General features: G+C 39.8%; 1 protein-coding gene across 1 annotated transcript in view; it reads left to right on the forward strand.

The window, feature by feature from the left end:
• LOC142312633 (scavenger receptor cysteine-rich domain-containing protein DMBT1-like) overlaps positions 1–10,239 on the forward strand; it is a 118,363-nt gene extending 108,124 nt beyond the window's left edge. Inside the window, exons 14-17 of the mRNA XM_075351630.1 lie at positions 671–988; positions 3,752–4,069; positions 6,831–7,148; positions 9,908–10,239. Of these exons, the coding sequence (XP_075207745.1) occupies positions 671–988; positions 3,752–4,069; positions 6,831–7,148; positions 9,908–10,239 (1,286 nt within the window). The remainder of the gene's footprint in view (positions 1–670; positions 989–3,751; positions 4,070–6,830; positions 7,149–9,907) is intronic.
• Positions 10,240–19,527: the final 9,288 nt, after the last annotated feature.

The raw sequence follows: 19,527 nt of genomic DNA on the forward strand, positions 1-19,527 counted from the left end.
AGAGTTAAAATTATTGTGGCAAAAAAGTAGAATGAAAAAGGCGGTAGAGAACAAAAAGGATGATGGCCATTTTGTGTTACCCACACGCTTCAAAGGTCCTGTGCATGAGGTTTAAAGAGAATATTCAGTTAAAAAAGAATATTCAATCTTTTAATGCATGTATAAGTGAGGGTAAACAGGATATCAGAAGGCTGGAATTCCGATTAAGATGGAAGTTGACCCGTTGACACATTGCACTTTTATTCAATATTTTGTGCAGGTTAGAAAAAAGTGTAGCCAGCCATCCAGAACCTTCATGACAGTGCATAAAAATTAGTCACTTTTTGGCCCTGTCAGCAAAAATAAGTAAGGCGTCCATGATGTTTTTTAGCCTGAACAAACTTATACAAGTTATTTTGACTGCATTTATCATCATGTTTTAGTTTTCAGTGAATGCAGATAATGGTTTCTTATCAAATATATGGACTGCAGACAAATATCACTTGTAATCTTAATGATTTCCCATGGTTTTTCCATGTGTCTATAAAAAGTATTGTCTTGCAGGTTTTTTTGTTTTTTTAAATGTCCAGAAAAAATAAGATTAAGTTGACTACACTGTTTGGACTATTTCGTTGAGACTATTTAAAGTGTAAAATTTTTGGAAATGACAATTTTCCTATTTTATTTTTAGGTTCAGACATGTCTTTAAGACTGGTAAATGGCAATGGTCAATGTAACGGTCGTGTAGAAATCCTCTATAATGGAGCATGGGGAACTGTGTGTGATGATTATTTTGATTTGAACGCTGCACAAGTTGTATGCAGGCAGTTACATTGTGGCAACGCACTTGCAGCTAATGGCAGTGCTGCTTTTGGCCAAGGACAAGGACAAATTGTATTGGATGATGTGCAATGCACCGGCAATGAACAACGTGTATGGGACTGTCAACACCAACCATATACAGTAAACAACTGTGGCCACAATGAAGATGCTGGAGTTGTCTGCTCAGGTATAGTCAGATAGAAGAAATTCTTTTTAATCATTTGTTATCATTCCATGTTTTATCATAGATGTTAGAGTTCAGGTAGATCATATTTTTAGACTGTGTACAACTTAGGGTACTGTAAACAAAAAATAGATTTTGTAGGGAAGTCATAGAGGATTAGAGGTATATTGGTTTCTGCCCCATCACAACCCATCACCACCCAGCTGCTATTATGTTTTATGTGGGATAGGAGGATTACTTTGTGAGGTCATTAATACCCCAACCATGAAATGATGATAAGTTAAACTTTTTTTAGCAGAAACATACTAACAAAAGACTTAATAAATGTTTAATATTTTTCGCTATGGTTTTTTTCAAATTGCATTTACTTTCTAGTTTTTTTACTGTCATGTCAATACTACTTCACTAAGGTGACAAAGCGCAAGTAAATCTTATATATACACATGCTCTGTGACAAAGGAATGATTGATGCAGGTCCCACCACAATGATCCAAATTTATTTTGAGAATAGGGTCAGACTGCTGTCAATGGAGAGTTTCCAAAATGGGGTCACTTGTGGGGGTTTCTGCTGATTTCGCATGTCAGGGACTCTTCAAATGTGACAATGATGTATACAGTATATTACAGCCAAAATGGTGGTCTTAAATTGAAATAGCGCACCTCCCATTTTAAGCCTTGCAAAGTGCCTAAACAGCAGTTTCCTATCACAAGTTGGGTGTTAGCAAACTCAGTAGAAATTTCACAACCATTTGTGTGGTCCACTTTTTCTTTTAAGACTTGGCAAAATGAAAAACTTGAGTATAAAGCAGCATTTTAGTGGGAAAAAATATAATTTTCATTTTCACATCCAATGTTATAAAGCTCTGTAAAGACCCCGTTAGACCTAGATGTTCACAATACCTATACATGAATTCCTTGAGGGTTGTAGACTCCAATATGGCTTCATTTTTTGCTTTTTTGTTGCTGTTTTAGCATATTAGGGGCTCTGAAGATGCAAAATAGCTTCCACAATCTACAGTATTTTAGCCAAAATTGAGCTACAGAATATAAGTGCCACTATGTCTCTTCCAAGCAATGCTATGTGTCCAACAGTAGTTTCTGAACAGATTTGGGGGTAATGATGTAATCAAAAACATTTCACAATACATTTTTTGGTTATTTTTCTGTTTTTAATTCTTGGGAAAATTAAACATTAGAGGCCACAGTAACAATTTGTTGTTTTTCAATTCGACGCCCCAATGTTGTAAACATCTGTGAATCACCTATGTGTTCAATATGCTCAACACACACCTCAATGATTTCCTTCTGTGGTGTAGTTTTAAAAATTGGTCACTTCTAATCTTTTCGTCTGTTTTGGTTCCCTAGAGACTCCACAAATGCAACATGCTGTCTGCAGTCTTTCAGTCTATTACATCCAAAATTATCCTCTAAAAAACAAAAAGTGCATTTCCTTTACTAGCCCTGCTTTGCGCCCAAACAGTAGTTTCTGACCACAAATTCAGTATTAACGGACTCAACATAAATTGCACAAAAAACTTATGAGGTCCTTTTCTCCTTCCACTCTTGAAAAAAATGTAAAATATAGGACGAAAGTAACATTTTTGTGGAAATAACTAATTTTTTCTTTTCACTTCTTCATTTTAATTCCTTGAAGCGCCTGAAGGGATAACTACCTTTTTAAATGTGTTTTTGAGTACTTTCAAAAGTCAGTTAATAAAAATGGGGTCACTTTTAGGCTTTTTTCTAAATGTAGGTCGCTAAAAGTCATTTTAAATTTTAAGTGGTCCAGACTCCGTAATAAAACAGTTTTTTGTAACGTTTGTGGCAAAAATAAAAAAGTTACTGTTAAAAATGTAACCCCTCTACATGTTTAACAAAAAACTACAATTCAAAAATGATGCTAATGTAAAGTATATATTTGTCAAATGACCCATACTAATTATTTTAAATGGTATGGAATGAAAATGTACATTTTTGGCACACCGAGATGCCAAGACTGGACACAGAGGTTCACACATATCTATAGCGTATAAAAGTGGAAGTATAAAAGTGGTTCAAGATAAGAAATAAAAATAGCAGCACTCACTGTCTCAAGAGTTAAATTTATTGTGGCAAAAAAGTAGAATGAAAAAGGCGGTAGAGAACAAAAAGTATGATGGCCTTTTTGAGTTACCCACATGCTTCAAAGGTCCTGTGCAGGAGGTTTAAAGAGAATATTCAGTTAAAAAAGAATATTCACTCTCTTAATGCATGTATAAGTGAGGGTAAACAGGATATCAGAAGGCTGGAATTCCGATTAAGATGGAAGTTGACCCGCTGACACATTGCACTTTTATTCAATATTTTGTGCAGGTAAGAAAAAAGTGTAGCCAGCCATCCAGAACCTTCATGACAGTGCATAAAAATTAGTCACTTTTTGGCCCTGTCAGCAAAAATAAGTAAGGCATCCATGATGTTTTTGAGCCTGAAAAAACTTATACAAGTTATTTTGACTGCATTTATCATCATGTTTTAGTTTTCAGTGAATGCAGCTAATGGTTTGTTATCAAATATATGGACTGCAGACAAATATCACTTGTAATCTTAATGATTTCCCATGGTTTTTCCATGTGTCTATAAAAAGTATTGTCTTTCAGGTTTTTTTTTTTTTTTTTTAAATGTCCAGAAAAAATAAGATAAGGTTGACTACCCTGTTTGGACTATTTCGTTGAGACTATTTAAAGTGTAAAATTTTTGGAAATGACAATTTTCCTATTTTATTTTTAGGTTCAGACATGTCTTTAAGACTGGTAAATGGCAATGGTCAATGTAACGGTCGTGTAGAAATCCTCTATAATGGAGCATGGGGAACTGTGTGTGATGATTATTTTGATTTGAACGCTGCACAAGTGGTATGCAGGCAGTTACATTGTGGCAACGCACTTGCAGCTAATGGCAGTGCTGCTTTTGGCCAAGGACAAGGACAAATTGTATTGGATGATGTGCAATGCACTGGCAATGAACAACGTGTATGGGACTGTCAACACCAACCATATACAGTAAACAACTGTGGCCACAATGAAGATGCTGGAGTTGTCTGCTCAGGTATAGTCAGATAGAAGAAATTCTTTTTAATCATTTGTTATCATTCCATGTTTTATCATAGATGTTAGAGTTCAGGTAGATCATATTTTTAGACTGTGTACAACTTAGGGTACTGTAAACAAAAAATAGATTTTGTAGGGAAGTCCTAGAGGATTAGAGGTATATTGGTTTCTGCCCCATCACAACCCATCACCACCCAGCTGCTATTATGTTTTATGTGGGATAGGAGGATTACTTTGTGAGGTCATTAATACCCCAACCATGAAATGATGATAAGTTAAACTTTTTTTAGCAGAAACATACTAACAAAAGACTTAATAAATGTTTAATATTTTTCGCTATGGTTTTTTTCAAATTGCATTTACTTTCTAGTTTTTTTACTGTCATGTCAATACTACTTCACTAAGGTGACAAAGCACAAAGAAATCTTATATATACACATGCTCTGTGACAAAGTTATGATTGATGCAGGTCCCACCACAATGATCCAAATTTATTTTGAGAATAGGGTCAGACTGCTGTCAATGGAGAGTTTCCAAAATGGGGTCACTTGTGGGGGTTTCTGCTGATTTCGCATGTCAGGGACTCTTCAAATGTGACAATGATGTATAAAGTATATTACATCCAAAATGGTGGTCTTAAATTGAAATAGCGCACCTCCCATTTTAAGCCTTGCAAAGTGCCTAAACAGCAGTTTCCTACCACAAATTGGGTGTTAGCAAACTCAGTAGAAATTTCACAACCATTTGTGTGGTCCACTTTTTCTTTTAAGACTTGGCAAAATGAAAAACTTGAGTATAAAGCAGCATTTTAGTGGGAAAAAATATAATTTTCATTTTCACATCCAATGTTATAAAGCTCTGTAAAGACCCCGTTAGACCTAGATGTTCACAATACCTATACATGAATTCCTTGAGGGTTGTAGACTCCAATATGGCTTCATTTTTTGTTTTTTTGTTGCTGTTTTAGCATATTAGGGGCTCTGAAGATGCAAAATAGCTTCCACAATCTACAGTATTTTAGCCAAAATTGAGCTACAGAATATAAGTGCCACTATGTCTCTTCCAAGCAATGCTATGTGTCCAACAGTAGTTTCTGAACAGATTTGGGGGTAATGATGTAATCAAAAACATTTCACAATACATTTTTTGGTTATTTTTCTGTTTTTAATTCTTGGGAAAATTAAACATTAGAGGCCACAGTAACAATTTGTTGTTTTTCAATTCGACGCCCCAATGTTGTAAACATCTGTGAATCACCTATGTGTTCAATATGCTCAACACACACCTCAATGATTTCCTTCTGTGGTGTAGTTTTAAAAATTGGTCACTTCTAATCTTTTTGTCTGTTTTGGTTCCCTAGAGACTCCACAAATGCAACATGCTGTCTGCAGTCTTTCAGTCTATTACATCCAAAATTATCCTCTAAAAAACAAAAAGTGCATTTCCTTTACTAGCCCTGCTTTGCGCCCAAACAGTAGTTTCTGACCACAAATTCAGTATTAACGGACTCAACATAAATTGCACAAAAAATTATGAGGTCCTTTTCTCCTTCCACTCTTGAAAAAAATGTAAAATATAGGACCAAAGTAACATTTTTGTGGAAATAACTAATGTTTTCTTTTCACTTCTTCATTTTAATTCCTTGAAGCGCCTGAAGGGATAACTACCTTTTTAAATGTGTTTTTGAGTACTTTCAAAAGTCAGTTAATAAAAATGGGGTCACTTTTAGGCTTTTTTCTAAATGTAGGTCGCTAAAAGTCATTTTAAATTTTAAGTGGTCCAGACTCCGTAATAAAACATTTTTTGTAACGTTTGTGGCAAAAATAAAAAAGTTACTGTTAAAAATTTAACCCCTCTACATGTTTAACAAAAAACTACAATTCAAAAATGATGCTAATGTAAAGTATATATTTGTCAAATGACCCATACTAATTATTTTAAATGGTATGGAATGAAAATGTACATTTTTGGCACACCGAGATGCCAAGACTGGACACAGAGGTTCAGACATATCTATAGCGTATAAAAGTGGAAGTATAAAAGTGGTTTAAGATAAGAAATAAAAATAGCAGCACTCACTGTCTCAAGAGTTAAATTTATTGTGGCAAAAAAGTAGAATGAAAAAGGCGGTAGAGAACAAAAAGTATGATGGCCTTTTTGAGTTACCCACATGCTTCAAAGGTCCTGTGCAGGAGGTTTAAAGAGAATATTCAGTTAAAAAAGAATATTCACTCTCTTAATGCATGTATAAGTGAGGGTAAACAGGATATCAGAAGGCTGGAATTCCGATTAAGATGGAAGTTGACCCGCTGACACATTGCACTTTTATTCAATATTTTGTGCAGGTAAGAAAAAAGTGTAGCCAGCCATCCAGAACCTTCATGACAGTGCATAAAAATTAGTCACTTTTTGGCCCTGTCAGCAAAAATAAGTAAGGCATCCATGATGTTTTTGAGCCTGAAAAAACTTATACAAGTTATTTTGACTGCATTTATCATCATGTTTTAGTTTTCAGTGAATGCAGCTAATGGTTTGTTATCAAATATATGGACTGCAGACAAATATCACTTGTAATCTTAATGATTTCCCATGGTTTTTCCATGTGTCTATAAAAAGTATTGTCTTTCAGGTTTTTTTTTTTTTTTTTTAAATGTCCAGAAAAAATAAGATAAGGTTGACTACCCTGTTTGGACTATTTCGTTGAGACTATTTAAAGTGTAAAATTTTTGGAAATGACAATTTTCCTATTTTATTTTTAGGTTCAGACATGTCTTTAAGACTGGTAAATGGCAATGGTCAATGTAACGGTCGTGTAGAAATCCTCTATAATGGAGCATGGGGAACTGTGTGTGATGATTATTTTGATTTGAACGCTGCACAAGTTGTATGCAGGCAGTTACATTGTGGCAACGCACTTGCAGCTAATGGCAGTGCTGCTTTTGGCCAAGGACAAGGACAAATTGTATTGGATGATGTGCAATGCACTGGCAATGAACAACGTGTATGGGACTGTCAACACCAACCATATACAGTAAACAACTGTGGCCACAATGAAGATGCTGGAGTTGTCTGCTCAGGTATAGTCAGATAGAAGAAATTCTTTTTAATCATTTGTTATCATTCCATGTTTTATCATAGATGTTAGAGTTCAGGTAGATCATATTTTTAGACTGTGTACAACTTAGGGTACTGTAAACAAAAAATAGATTTTGTAGGGAAGTCCTAGAGGATTAGAGGTATATTGGTTTCTGCCCCATCACAACCCATCACCACCCAGCTGCTATTATGTTTTATGTGGGATAGGAGGATTACTTTGTGAGGTCATTAATACCCCAACCATGAAATGATGATAAGTTAAACTTTTTTTAGAAGAAACATACTAACAAAAGACTTAATAAATGTTTAATATTTTTCGCTATGGTTTTTTTCAAATTGCATTTACTTTCTAGTTTTTTTACTGTCATGTCAATACTACTTCACTAAGGTGACAAAGCACAAAGAAATCTTATATATACACATGCTCTGTGACAAAGGAATGATTGATGCAGGTCCCACCACAATGATCCAAATTTATTTTGAGAATAGGGTCAGACTGCTGTCAATGGAGAGTTTCCAAAATGGGGTCACTTGTGGGGGTTTCTGCTGATTTCGCATGTCAGGGACTCTTCAAATGTGACAATGATGTATAAAGTATATTACATCCAAAATGGTGGTCTTAAATTGAAATAGCGCACCTCCCATTTTAAGCCTTGCAAAGTGCCTAAACAGCAGTTTCCTACCACAAATTGGGTGTTAGCAAACTCAGTAGAAATTTCACAACCATTTGTGTGGTCCACTTTTTCTTTTAAGACTTGGCAAAATGAAAAACTTGAGTATAAAGCAGCATTTTAGTGGGAAAAAATATAATTTTCATTTTCACATCCAATGTTATAAAGCTCTGTAAAGACCCCGTTAGACCTAGATGTTCACAATACCTATACATGAATTCCTTGAGGGTTGTAGACTCCAATATGGCTTCATTTTTTGTTTTTTTGTTGCTGTTTTAGCATATTAGGGGCTCTGAAGATGCAAAATAGCTTCCACAATCTACAGTATTTTAGCCAAAATTGAGCTACAGAATATAAGTGCCACTATGTCTCTTCCAAGCAATGCTATGTGTCCAACAGTAGTTTCTGAACAGATTTGGGGGTAATGATGTAATCAAAAACATTTCACAATACATTTTTTGGTTATTTTTCTGTTTTTAATTCTTGGGAAAATTAAACATTAGAGGCCACAGTAACAATTTGTTGTTTTTCAATTCGACGCCCCAATGTTGTAAACATCTGTGAATCACCTATGTGTTCAATATGCTCAACACACACCTCAATGATTTCCTTCTGTGGTGTAGTTTTAAAAATTGGTCACTTCTAATCTTTTTGTCTGTTTTGGTTCCCTAGAGACTCCACAAATGCAACATGCTGTCTGCAGTCTTTCAGTCTATTACATCCAAAATTATCCTCTAAAAAACAAAAAGTGCATTTCCTTTACTAGCCCTGCTTTGCGCCCAAACAGTAGTTTCTGAACACAAATTCAGTATTAACGGACTCAACATAAATTGCACAAAAAATTATGAGGTCCTTTTCTCCTTCCACTCTTGAAAAAAATGTAAAATATAGGACCAAAGTAACATTTTTGTGGAAATAACTAATGTTTTCTTTTCACTTCTTCATTTTAATTCCTTGAAGCGCCTGAAGGGATAACTACCTTTTTAAATGTGTTTTTGAGTACTTTCAAAAGTCAGTTAATAAAAATGGGGTCACTTTTAGGCTTTTTTCTAAATGTAGGTCGCTAAAAGTCATTTTAAATTTTAAGTGGTCCAGACTCCGTAATAAAACATTTTTTGTAACGTTTGTGGCAAAAATAAAAAAGTTACTGTTAAAAATTTAACCCCTCTACATGTTTAACAAAAAACTACAATTCAAAAATGATGCTAATGTAAAGTATATATTTGTCAAATGACCCATACTAATTATTTTGAATGGTATGGAATGAAAATGTACATTTTTGGCACACCGAGATGCCAAGACTGGACACAGAGGTTCACACATATCTATAGCGTATAAAAGTGGAAGTATAAAAGTGGTTTAAGATAAGAAATAAAAATAGCAGCACTCACTGTCTCAAGAGTTAAATTTATTGTGGCAAAAAAGTAGAATGAAAAAGGCGGTAGAGAACAAAAAGTATGATGGCCTTTTTGAGTTACCCACATGCTTCAAAGGTCCTGTGCAGGAGGTTTAAAGAGAATATTCAGTTAAAAAAGAATCTTCACTCTCTTAATGCATGTATAAGTGAGGGTAAACAGGATATCAGAAGGCTGGAATTCCGATTAAGATGGAAGTTGACCCGCTGACACATTGCACTTTTATTCAATATTTTGTGCAGGTAAGAAAAAAGTGTAGCCAGCCATCCAGAACCTTCATGACAGTGCATAAAAATTAGTCACTTTTTGGCCCTGTCAGCAAAAATAAGTAAGGCATCCATGATGTTTTTGAGTCTGAAAAAACTTATACAAGTTATTTTGACTGCATTTATCATCATGTTTTAGTTTTCAGTGAATGCAGCTAATGGTTTGTTATCAAATATATGGACTGCAGACAAATATCCCTTGTAATCTTAATGATTTCCCATGGTTTTTCCATGTGTCTATAAAAAGAATTGTCTTTCAGGTTGTTTTTTTTTTTTTAAATGTCCAGAAAAAATAAGATTAAGTTGACTACCCTGTTTGGACTATTTCGTTGAGACTATTTTAAGTGTAAAATTTTTGGAAATTACAATTTTCCTATTTTATTTTTAGGTTCAGTCATGTCTTTAAGACTGGTAAATGGCAATGGTCAATGTAACGGTCGTGTAGAAATCCTCTATAATGGAGCATGGGGAACTGTGTGTGATGATTATTTTGATTTGAACGCTGCACAAGTTGTATGCAGGCAGTTACATTGTGGCAACGCACTTGCAGCTAATGGCAGTGCTGCTTTTGGCCAAGGACAAGGACAAATTGTATTGGATGATGTGCAATGCACCGGCAATGAACAACGTGTATGGGACTGTCAACACCAACCATATACAGTAAACAACTGTGGCCACAATGAAGATGCTGGAGTTGTCTGCTCAGGTATAGTCAGATAGAAGAAATTCTTTTTAATCATTTGTTATCATTCCATGTTTTATCATAGATGTTAGAGTTCAGTTAGATCATATTTTTAGACTGTGTACAACTTAGGGTACGGTAAACAAAAAAATAGATTTTGTAGGGAAGTCCTAGAGGATTAGAGGTATATTGGTTTCTGCCCCATCACCACCCATCACCACCCAGCTGCTATTATGTTTTATGTGGGATAGGAGGATTACTTTGTGAGGTCATTAATACCCCAACCATGAAATGATGATAAGTTAAACTTTTTTTAGCAGAAACATACTAACAAAAGACTTAATAAATGTTTAATATTTTTCGCTATGGTTTTTTTCAAATTGCATTTACTTTCTAGTTTTTTTACTGTCATGTCAATACTACTTCACTAAGGTGACAAAGCACAAAGAAATCTTATATATACACATGCTCTGTGACAAAGGAATGATTGATGCAGGTCCCACCACAATGATCCAAATTTATTTTGAGAATAGGGTCAGACTGCTGTCAATGGAGAGTTTCCAAAATGGGGTCACTTGTGGGGGTTTCTGCTGATTTCGCATGTCAGGGACTCTTCAAATGTGACAATGATGTATAAAGTATATTACATCCAAAATGGTGGTCTTAAATTGAAATAGCGCACCTCCCATTTTAAGCCTTGCAAAGTGCCTAAACAGCAGTTTCCTACCACAAATTGGGTGTTAGCAAACTCAGTAGAAATTTCACAACCATTTGTGTGGTCCACTTTTTCTTTTAAGACTTGGCAAAATGAAAAACTTGAGTATAAAGCAGCATTTTAGTGGGAAAAAATATAATTTTCATTTTCACATCCAATGTTATAAATAGAGTTGAGCGCGGTTCGTGGTTCGTGGTTCTCCAGTTCGCGGCTCGAGTGATTTTGGGGCATGTTCTAGATCGAACTAGAACTCGAGCTTTTTGCAAAAGCTCGGTAGTTCTAGAAACGTTCGAGAACGGTTCTAGCAGCCAAAAAACAGCTAAATCATAGCTTGGTTTCTGCTGTAATAGTGTAAGTCACTCTGTGAATCAAACTATTATCACATTTCAGTGTATAGTGTGCGTGAACAGCGCCTTCAGATCACTGCTGTTTCTATAATGGCGATCGCCATTTTTTTTTTTTTTTTTTCTTGTCTTCCTTCCCTAAGTGCGCGCGTCTTGTGGGGCGGGCCAGCATGTCAGCCAATCCCAGACACACACACAGCTAAGTGGACTTTGAGCCAGAGAAGCAACGGCATGTGTGATAGGATCTGCATGTCACATGTCCCTGCATTATAAAACCGGACATTTTCTTCACGGACGCCATTATCTGCCTTCTGCGTCTTTGGTGTCAGACATCACTGTCGCAGCTCCGTCTTCCTGAGTCCTATAGCCGATACAGCTGTATGCGCTGCATACACAGCGTTAGACAGCTTAGGGAGAGCACTTTATAGCAGTCCTTTTAAGGGCTCCAACCGGCAGGGTCAGAGAGCCATAGGTGACAGGTCCTGCAAACAGCAACAGCGTCTGTGTAGCCCAGGTCAGGGATTTCCTACCTGCATTTCACCATTAGGAGGGAATAGAAAGGCAGGCTTCCATTCCTCTACCCAGAGCACCACAATCCTGCCACTGTACCCTCTTGTCCTCTGCACACTCCAACTGATAACTAAGCCATTATACTAGCAAACACTCAGTGTACCTAGTGGCATCCTATACGTGGCTATTGGACTTTGCTATAGTCCCACTAGTGCAAAGACATTTGCAGAGCGCGTCTGCCTGCATTGCACACTACAACTCATTCTAACCAAGCCATTATACTAGCAAACACTCAGTGTACCTAGTGGCATCCTATACGTGGCTATTGGACTTTGCTATAGTCCCACTAGTGCAAAGACATTTGCAGAGCGCGTCTGCCTGCATTGCACACTACAACTCATTCTAACCAAGCCATTATACTAGCAAACACTCAGTGTACCTAGTGGCATCCTATAAGTAGGCTATTGGACTTTGCTATAGTCCCACTAGTGCAAAGACATTTGCAGAGCGCGTCTGCCTGCATTGCACACTCCAACTCATTAAAACCAAGCCATTATACTAGCAAACACTCAGTGTACCTAGTGGCATCCTATACGTGGCTATTGGACTTTGCTATAGCCCCACTAGTGCAAAGACATTTGCATAGCGCGTCTGCCGGCATTGCACACTCAAACTCATTTTAACTAAGCCATTATACTAGCAAACACTCAGTGTACCTAGTGGCATCCTATACGTGGCTATTGGACTTTGCTATAGTCCCACTAGTGCAAAGACATTAGCAGAGCACATCTGCCTGCATTGCACACTACAACTCATTCTAACCAAGCCATTATACTAGCAAACACTCAGTGTACCTAGTGGCATCCTATACGTGGCTATTGGACTTTGCTATAGTCCCACTAGTGCAAAGACATTTGCATAGCGCGTCTGCCTGCATTGCACACTCAAACTCATTTTAACTAAGCCATTATACTAGCAAACACTCAGTGTACCTAGTGGCATCCTATACGTGGCTATTGGACTTTGCTATAGTCCCACTAGTGCAAAGACATTAGCAGAGCACATCTGCCTGCATTGCACACTACAACTCATTCTAACCAAGCCATTATACTAGCAAACACTCAGTGTACCTAGTGGCATCCTATACGTGGCTATTGGACTTTGCTATAGTCCCACTAGTGCAAAGACATTTGCAGAGCGCGTCTGCCTGCATTGCACACTCCAACTCATTAAAACCAAGCCATTATACTAGCAAACACTCAGTGTACCTAGTGGCATCCTATACGTGGCTATTGGACTTTGCTATAGTCCCACTAGTGCAAAGACATTTGCATAGCGCGTCTGCCGGCATTGCACACTCAAACTCATTTTAACTAAGCCATTATACTAGCAAACACTCAGTGTACCTAGTGGCATCCTATACGTGGCTATTGGACTTTGCTATAGTCCCACTAGTGCAAAGACATTAGCAGAGCACATCTGCCTGCATTGCACACTACAACTCATTCTAACCAAGCCATTATACTAGCAAACACTCAGTGTACCTAGTGGCATCCTATACGTGGCTATTGGACTTTGCTATAGTCCCACTAGTGCAAAGACATTTGCATAGCGCGTCTGCCTGCATTGCACACTCAAACTCATTTTAACTAAGCCATTATACTAGCAAACACTCAGTGTACCTAGTGGCATCCTATACGTGGCTATTGGACTTTGCTATAGTCCCACTAGTGCAAAGACATTAGCAGAGCACATCTGCCTGCATTGCACACTACAACTCATTCTAACCAAGCCATTATACTAGCAAACACTCAGTGTACCTAGTGGCATCCTATACGTGGCTATTGGACTTTGCTATAGTCCCACTAGTGCAAAGACATTTGCAGAGCGCGTCTGCCTGCATTGCACACTCCAACTCATTAAAACCAAGCCATTATACTAGCAAACACTCAGTGTACCTAGTGGCATCCTATACGTGGCTATTGGACTTTGCTATAGTCCCACTAGTGCAAAGACATTTGCATAGCGCGTCTGCCTGCATTGCACACTCAAACTCATTTTAACTAAGCCATTATACTAGCAAACACTCAGTGTACCTAGTGGCATCCTATACGTGGCTATTGGACTTTGCTATAGTCCCACTAGTGCAAAGATATTAGCAGAGCACATCTGCCTGCATTGCACACTCCAACTTTTTTAAACTAAGCAATTTTACTAGCAAACACTCAGTGTACCTAGTGGCATCCTAAACGTGGCTATTGGACTTTGCTATAGTCCCACTAGTGCAAAGACATTTGCAGAGCACGTCTGCCTGCATTGCACACTACAACTCATTGTTACTAAGCCATTATACTAGCAAACACTCAGTGTACCTAGTTGTATCCTAAACGTGGCTATTGTACTTTTGTCTATTCACAGTATTGGAACGATATTTGCAGCACGTCTGCCTGCATTGCACACTCTAACTTTTTTAAACTCAGCCATTTATAGTAGCAAACACTCAGTGTACCTAGTTGTATCCTAAACGTGGCTATTGTACTTTTGTCAATTCACAGTATTGGAACGTTATTTGCAGCACGTCTGCCTGCATTGCACACTCAAACTTTTTTAAACTCAGCCATTATACTAGCAAACACTCACTGTACCTAGTTGTATCCTAAACGTGGCTATTGTACTTTTGTCAATTCACAGTATTGGAACGTTATTTGCAGCACGTCTGCCTGCATTGCACACTCAAACTTTTTTAAACTCAGCCATTATACTAGCAAACACTCACTGTACCTAGTTGTATCCTAAACGTGGCTATTGTACTTTTGTCAATTCACAGTATTGGAACGTTATTTGCAGCACGTCTGCCTGCATTGCACACTCAAACTTTTTTAAACTCAGCCATTTATAGTAGCAAACACTCAGTGTACCTAGTTGTATCCTAAACGTGGCTATTGTACTTTTGTCTATTCACAGTATTGGAACGTTATTTGCAGCACGTCTGCCTGCATTGCACACTCAAACTTTTTTAAACTCAGCCATTATACTAGCAAACACTCACTGTACCTAGTTGTATCCTAAACGTGGCTATTGTACTTTTGTCAATTCACAGTATTGGAACGATATTTGCAGGACATCTGCCTGCATTGCACACTCAAACTTTTTTAAACTCAGCCATTATACTAGCAAACACTCACTGTACCTAGTTGTATCCTAAACGTGGCTATTGTACTTTTGTCAATTCACAGTATTGGAACGATATTTGCAGGACATCTGCCTGCATTGCACACTCAAACTTTTTTAAACTCAGCCATTATACTAGCAAACACTCACTGTACCTAGTTGTATCCTAAACGTGGCTATTGTACTTTTGTCTATTCACACTACTGCAAATCTATGTGCAGCACCTCTGCATGACAACCTCGTGCTCTGTTTTTAAGAAGCTATAATGATAGCACAAAATACTGCCATTTTGTGGCATCATAGAACTGGCTGTTGTATTCCATTAGTGCCCCACTGGTGACAAGCTATTTCTAGCACCTCTACATCACACCCTCATGCACATTTAGCTACGCTAATGTTATAGCAAACTCATGGAATTCATTGCTGCATTTCATAATTCGGAGGGATAGAAAGTCAGGCTTCCTTTAGCTTTTCCTTCTGTTCATAGACAGCATCTCCAAGACAAATTTCCCCTCCACGTCTAAGTGTGGAGAGGCAGCTAGTGCGCATGCGTGTGCCGATGTACCCCAGCTGCAGCATAATTACAGTGTTTCGCCTAGTGAGTATGCTCAGCCTGACTGTGCCATTCCTGACGCTAAGTCTTCATTTCGGGATACAGCGCATGCTCCCACACTAAGTGTGAAAAGCCTCTTTGCACAGGTGCTTGCATTCTGTGCCGGGTCTAAGTCCTGTTTTGTGCCTAGACACCATGCTAAAGCTGATAGTCTTTTTTCAGAGACTGTATTTCATGCTACTGAGCATGCTCAGGCACTTCCTGCATCAGAGACTAGGTCCGGTAATGAACTCTTTGGCCCTGGCCCTGATGTGGGGGTCCCATATAGACCACAGGGCATCAGGTGTCCTCCCAAATGGCTTGCAGAGGCCCACACCTATGACTTGTCACCGCATTATTGATGGTCAGACGATGACTGGTGAGGTGTTTGGGTCATGGCAGCCATGAGGTCATCATTGAAGTTGCGTTTCCAAATAGGACGCTAGTTATGCCACTCATGACGTGTCACTCTGCTTTTGTCTCCAGGAGGTGCATTGTGGTTCACCCTGGTTTGGGGCGGACCCAGGTTATAAAAGGGGCTGGAGCCAACAAGGAGGTGCGCAGTCTTCTATTATGCTCCGAAAGAGCACACCTCCATGTGTTGAACCCATTGCGGCTTTAGGCCAGAGGTAGGCAGGGATAGGGTGGTGGATGCAGGCCACCACCACAGTTGGTAACGCAGAACGGTTAAGACCAGCTCCTGTCCTAACAGTCCTGCTTGTGCAGCCCAGTGGCATTAACAGGCCTGCTGCTGCTGATGCGCCTGCTGTCCACAGGTGTGGCCCCTACGCACACGGTCAGCGTACTCAATGGCCCCTGTGTTGTTAACAGGGAGTTCCTGGGCTGGGTGGGCATGTGGACCCTGTGACGCTAACAGGGCTCACAGTCTCCAGATCCGAATGGCGTCTAACTCGGTTCAGGCTACTATTAGTTTCATAGCCACACAGCTCTGTATCCTCCACCAAACCTTCAAGTTGCCAACCTCTCCTTTTCCAACTGGGAGCACGGTGGACACTGACTGCTGAAGGTGATATATACCTTTCTCTTTCTTTTCTTATTAATTTTTGTTATATAGCGGTCACAGATTATATACCACTTTATCCAAATCTGCCAGTCCCACTGTAACAGATGTTGTTTCTTCAGCAAATGTTACAGTTGTTTAACCACCAAATCCACGGACCAAAATTTTTTTCCCCTTTCCAACACACCTGTTCCCCTTTCCAACAGCATCTGTCCTTTTTCAACTCATTTTGGGATATGACCAAAAGTGCAACTGTGCAGGGACACCGTACTCAACGCCATCTCAGCACAGCAGCCATCCCTCGGTCCCTCCGATGTGGACAAGTAAAAGACCATTTCCTCCTATCCATGACAAAGTGTTGAGATTCACTCTGTGCAGCACTGGTGTTTAGTGGAAAAGTAGATCTAAGATTGCGTACCACATTCTGCAGATACTCCTGTATACGTGCGTCTATTTCTATGGCAGGAATTAGTTCGCCAAATTTTGTCTTGTACCGGGGATCTAACAGTGTGGCAACCCAGTATTCAGGATTACTTCAAATTCATACAATCCGAGGGTCATGTAGGTAGTGCAGCAAGAAGGCGCTCATGTGTCTTGTGCATCCAGGAGGACCAAGTCCTTGGTGTGTTGGTGGCAGAGAGGTGAGAATCGTGCATCCTTCCTCTGCCCTCTACCCACAACCTCGCACAACCGAAATGTGAGCAAGCTCTCACTCATCTGCTGAGTCTTCCATGCCCATCGCCAGTTCGTCCTCCATTTCTTCATGGGCTCCTGCACTTTCATCAACACTTTTTGCTGATACTATGCGCCCTTGTTAATCCCTCTCCCTCACCATGACTGCCGCATAGGTGCCGCTGACCATCTGGACCTCGTAGATCTTGTTATCCCTTCCGCATATGACTCCTCCTGTACTTCCTCCCCTTCCTCTTGTCCCAACACCTGACTCCGAATAATAATTACAGTGTGCTCCATCATGTAGATGACCAGAATTGTCACGCTGAGAATGACATTGCCAGTGCTAAACATCTTCGTCGACATTTCAAAACTGTGTAGCAGGGTGCATAGGTCCTTGATCTGACACCACTCCAGCAGCGTGATCTGCACCACCTCTGGATCAACTTATCCCAGGCTATATGTCTTACCGTATTTCAGCAGGGCTCTGCGGTGCTGCCACACACGCTGCAACATGTGCAGATTCCAATTCCTGCGTGTCGGAACATCGCATTTCCGGCGTTTAACTGCCAGACCCTAAGACTTCCGGAGTGATGAAAGTTGTTGAGCTGCTGTGTGCGCACGATGGAAGTGAGCACATAGCGAGCGTGCCCGCTGCACAAGGCCATGTAGGCCGTGATGGTGTTTTAAAAATTGCTGGAGAATTCGGATCAACACGTGAGCCATAAAAGGCACGTGTGTCACATTGCCCTGAGGATGGCCCGCAGCCAGGTTTGCATCATTGCCGCACACGGCTGTTAAGTCACCAACGGAGTCCGCTCCGTCAATTTGTACTCCGGTCGCCAGGTGACAACGTGTTCCTTTCATGAATAGTGCTGATGATGGGAGAGTAGTCGATGCCAGCGGCGCAGGTGGACGCAGGTTATGCTCACCCACTGGGCTGCATTACCTTGACAGATGCAGAATCTCTGGCTGAATGTAGCTGGTGGGTATCTCACAGATGAAATACCATCATTCAGCTACAACCAATGGGAAGACACCACACCCTTTTTTATGCCCATCCTGTCTGCAGACCACTGCCAGACATAGCTATGAACCTCTGGTTAATTTTACCCCCAGTTCAGTTTTATGATTTTGTGTGCTTGTTACCTGACTACTTTTCCTGCTTGCTGTTTATGTACCTTGTTGGCCGATACGCATTTCACCTCTGCTTGTTTTCTGATTAAGTCCTGGCCGTCCCATTCTGTTCCTGTTCCTCAATTAATGTTTTGACCCTGCCTGACTACTATTCTCTGTAATAGCGGTGTGACTCACATTTCCCATACATTTCAAAGTAAAACTTTGACCGCCTGATGGCATTGAGCTCTGCTGCCAGCATAGTAAGGAGGTGTGTGGTAGTCCTTGTGCGCAGTTGCAAGGAAGGGTGGCCTGACCACACAGGGTTTGCGCAAAGGTAGAGGACCCACACGAGGTTGAAGAGGCAGAAGCAGTGTATTAACTTCTACATACAGAACAAGGATTGAAACAACTCGTGGGGACGGCAAGACTTGTACAGCAGACCCTTCTCCATCTCTCACCATAGTTTGCCAGTGCCCAGTCAGTGACATGTAATGACCCTGTCTATGCTTACTGGTCCAAGTATCTGTGTTGAAATGCACCCTGTCGCACACAGATTTTCTCAAGGAAGTGGTGATGTTGTGTGCGACATGCCGGTGTAGCGCGGGCATGCTTTTCTTGGAGAAGCAGTGGTGATTGGGCATCTGGTACTGGGGCACAGCGACAGACATAAGGTCTGTAAAATCCTGTGTGTCCACTACGCGTAAAGGCAGCATTTCGGTAGCCAACAGCTTACAGAGGGATAGAGTCAACCACTTAGCTTTGTCATGGGTCGCAGTAAGTGGCCTTTTATTTGACCACATCTGAGGGACAGAGATCTGGCTGCTGTCTGTAGACGGTGTTGAGTAGGGTGTCCCTGGAAAAATGCAGGTTTGTGAGAAAAGTGCAGGCGGAGACATGATGTTGGCTTCATCTTGCCTTCAGATCTGTTCATCTTGTATCATTTTTAAAAAACACAGCAAGCAAGGGTTACTCCAAGCGGAGTCTCCCTTTTTTTCCAAAAATTGGGCCCCACACAGACACCTTATCAGTGGCAGCACTTGTGCCCTAGTTGCAAACAGGATGTTTTGATTTGCATCAAGCACATTCCAAATCCACAAGCATTTACTCTCCCCAGGATGACACAGGGGTAGTAAATTCCTTCTGGATCCATGACTTGTTCATTTTGATGAACGTCAGTCTGTC

This window comes from Anomaloglossus baeobatrachus, chromosome 5, assembly GCF_048569485.1.
Source record: "Anomaloglossus baeobatrachus isolate aAnoBae1 chromosome 5, aAnoBae1.hap1, whole genome shotgun sequence".
Lineage (NCBI taxonomy): Eukaryota > Metazoa > Chordata > Amphibia > Anura > Aromobatidae > Anomaloglossus > Anomaloglossus baeobatrachus.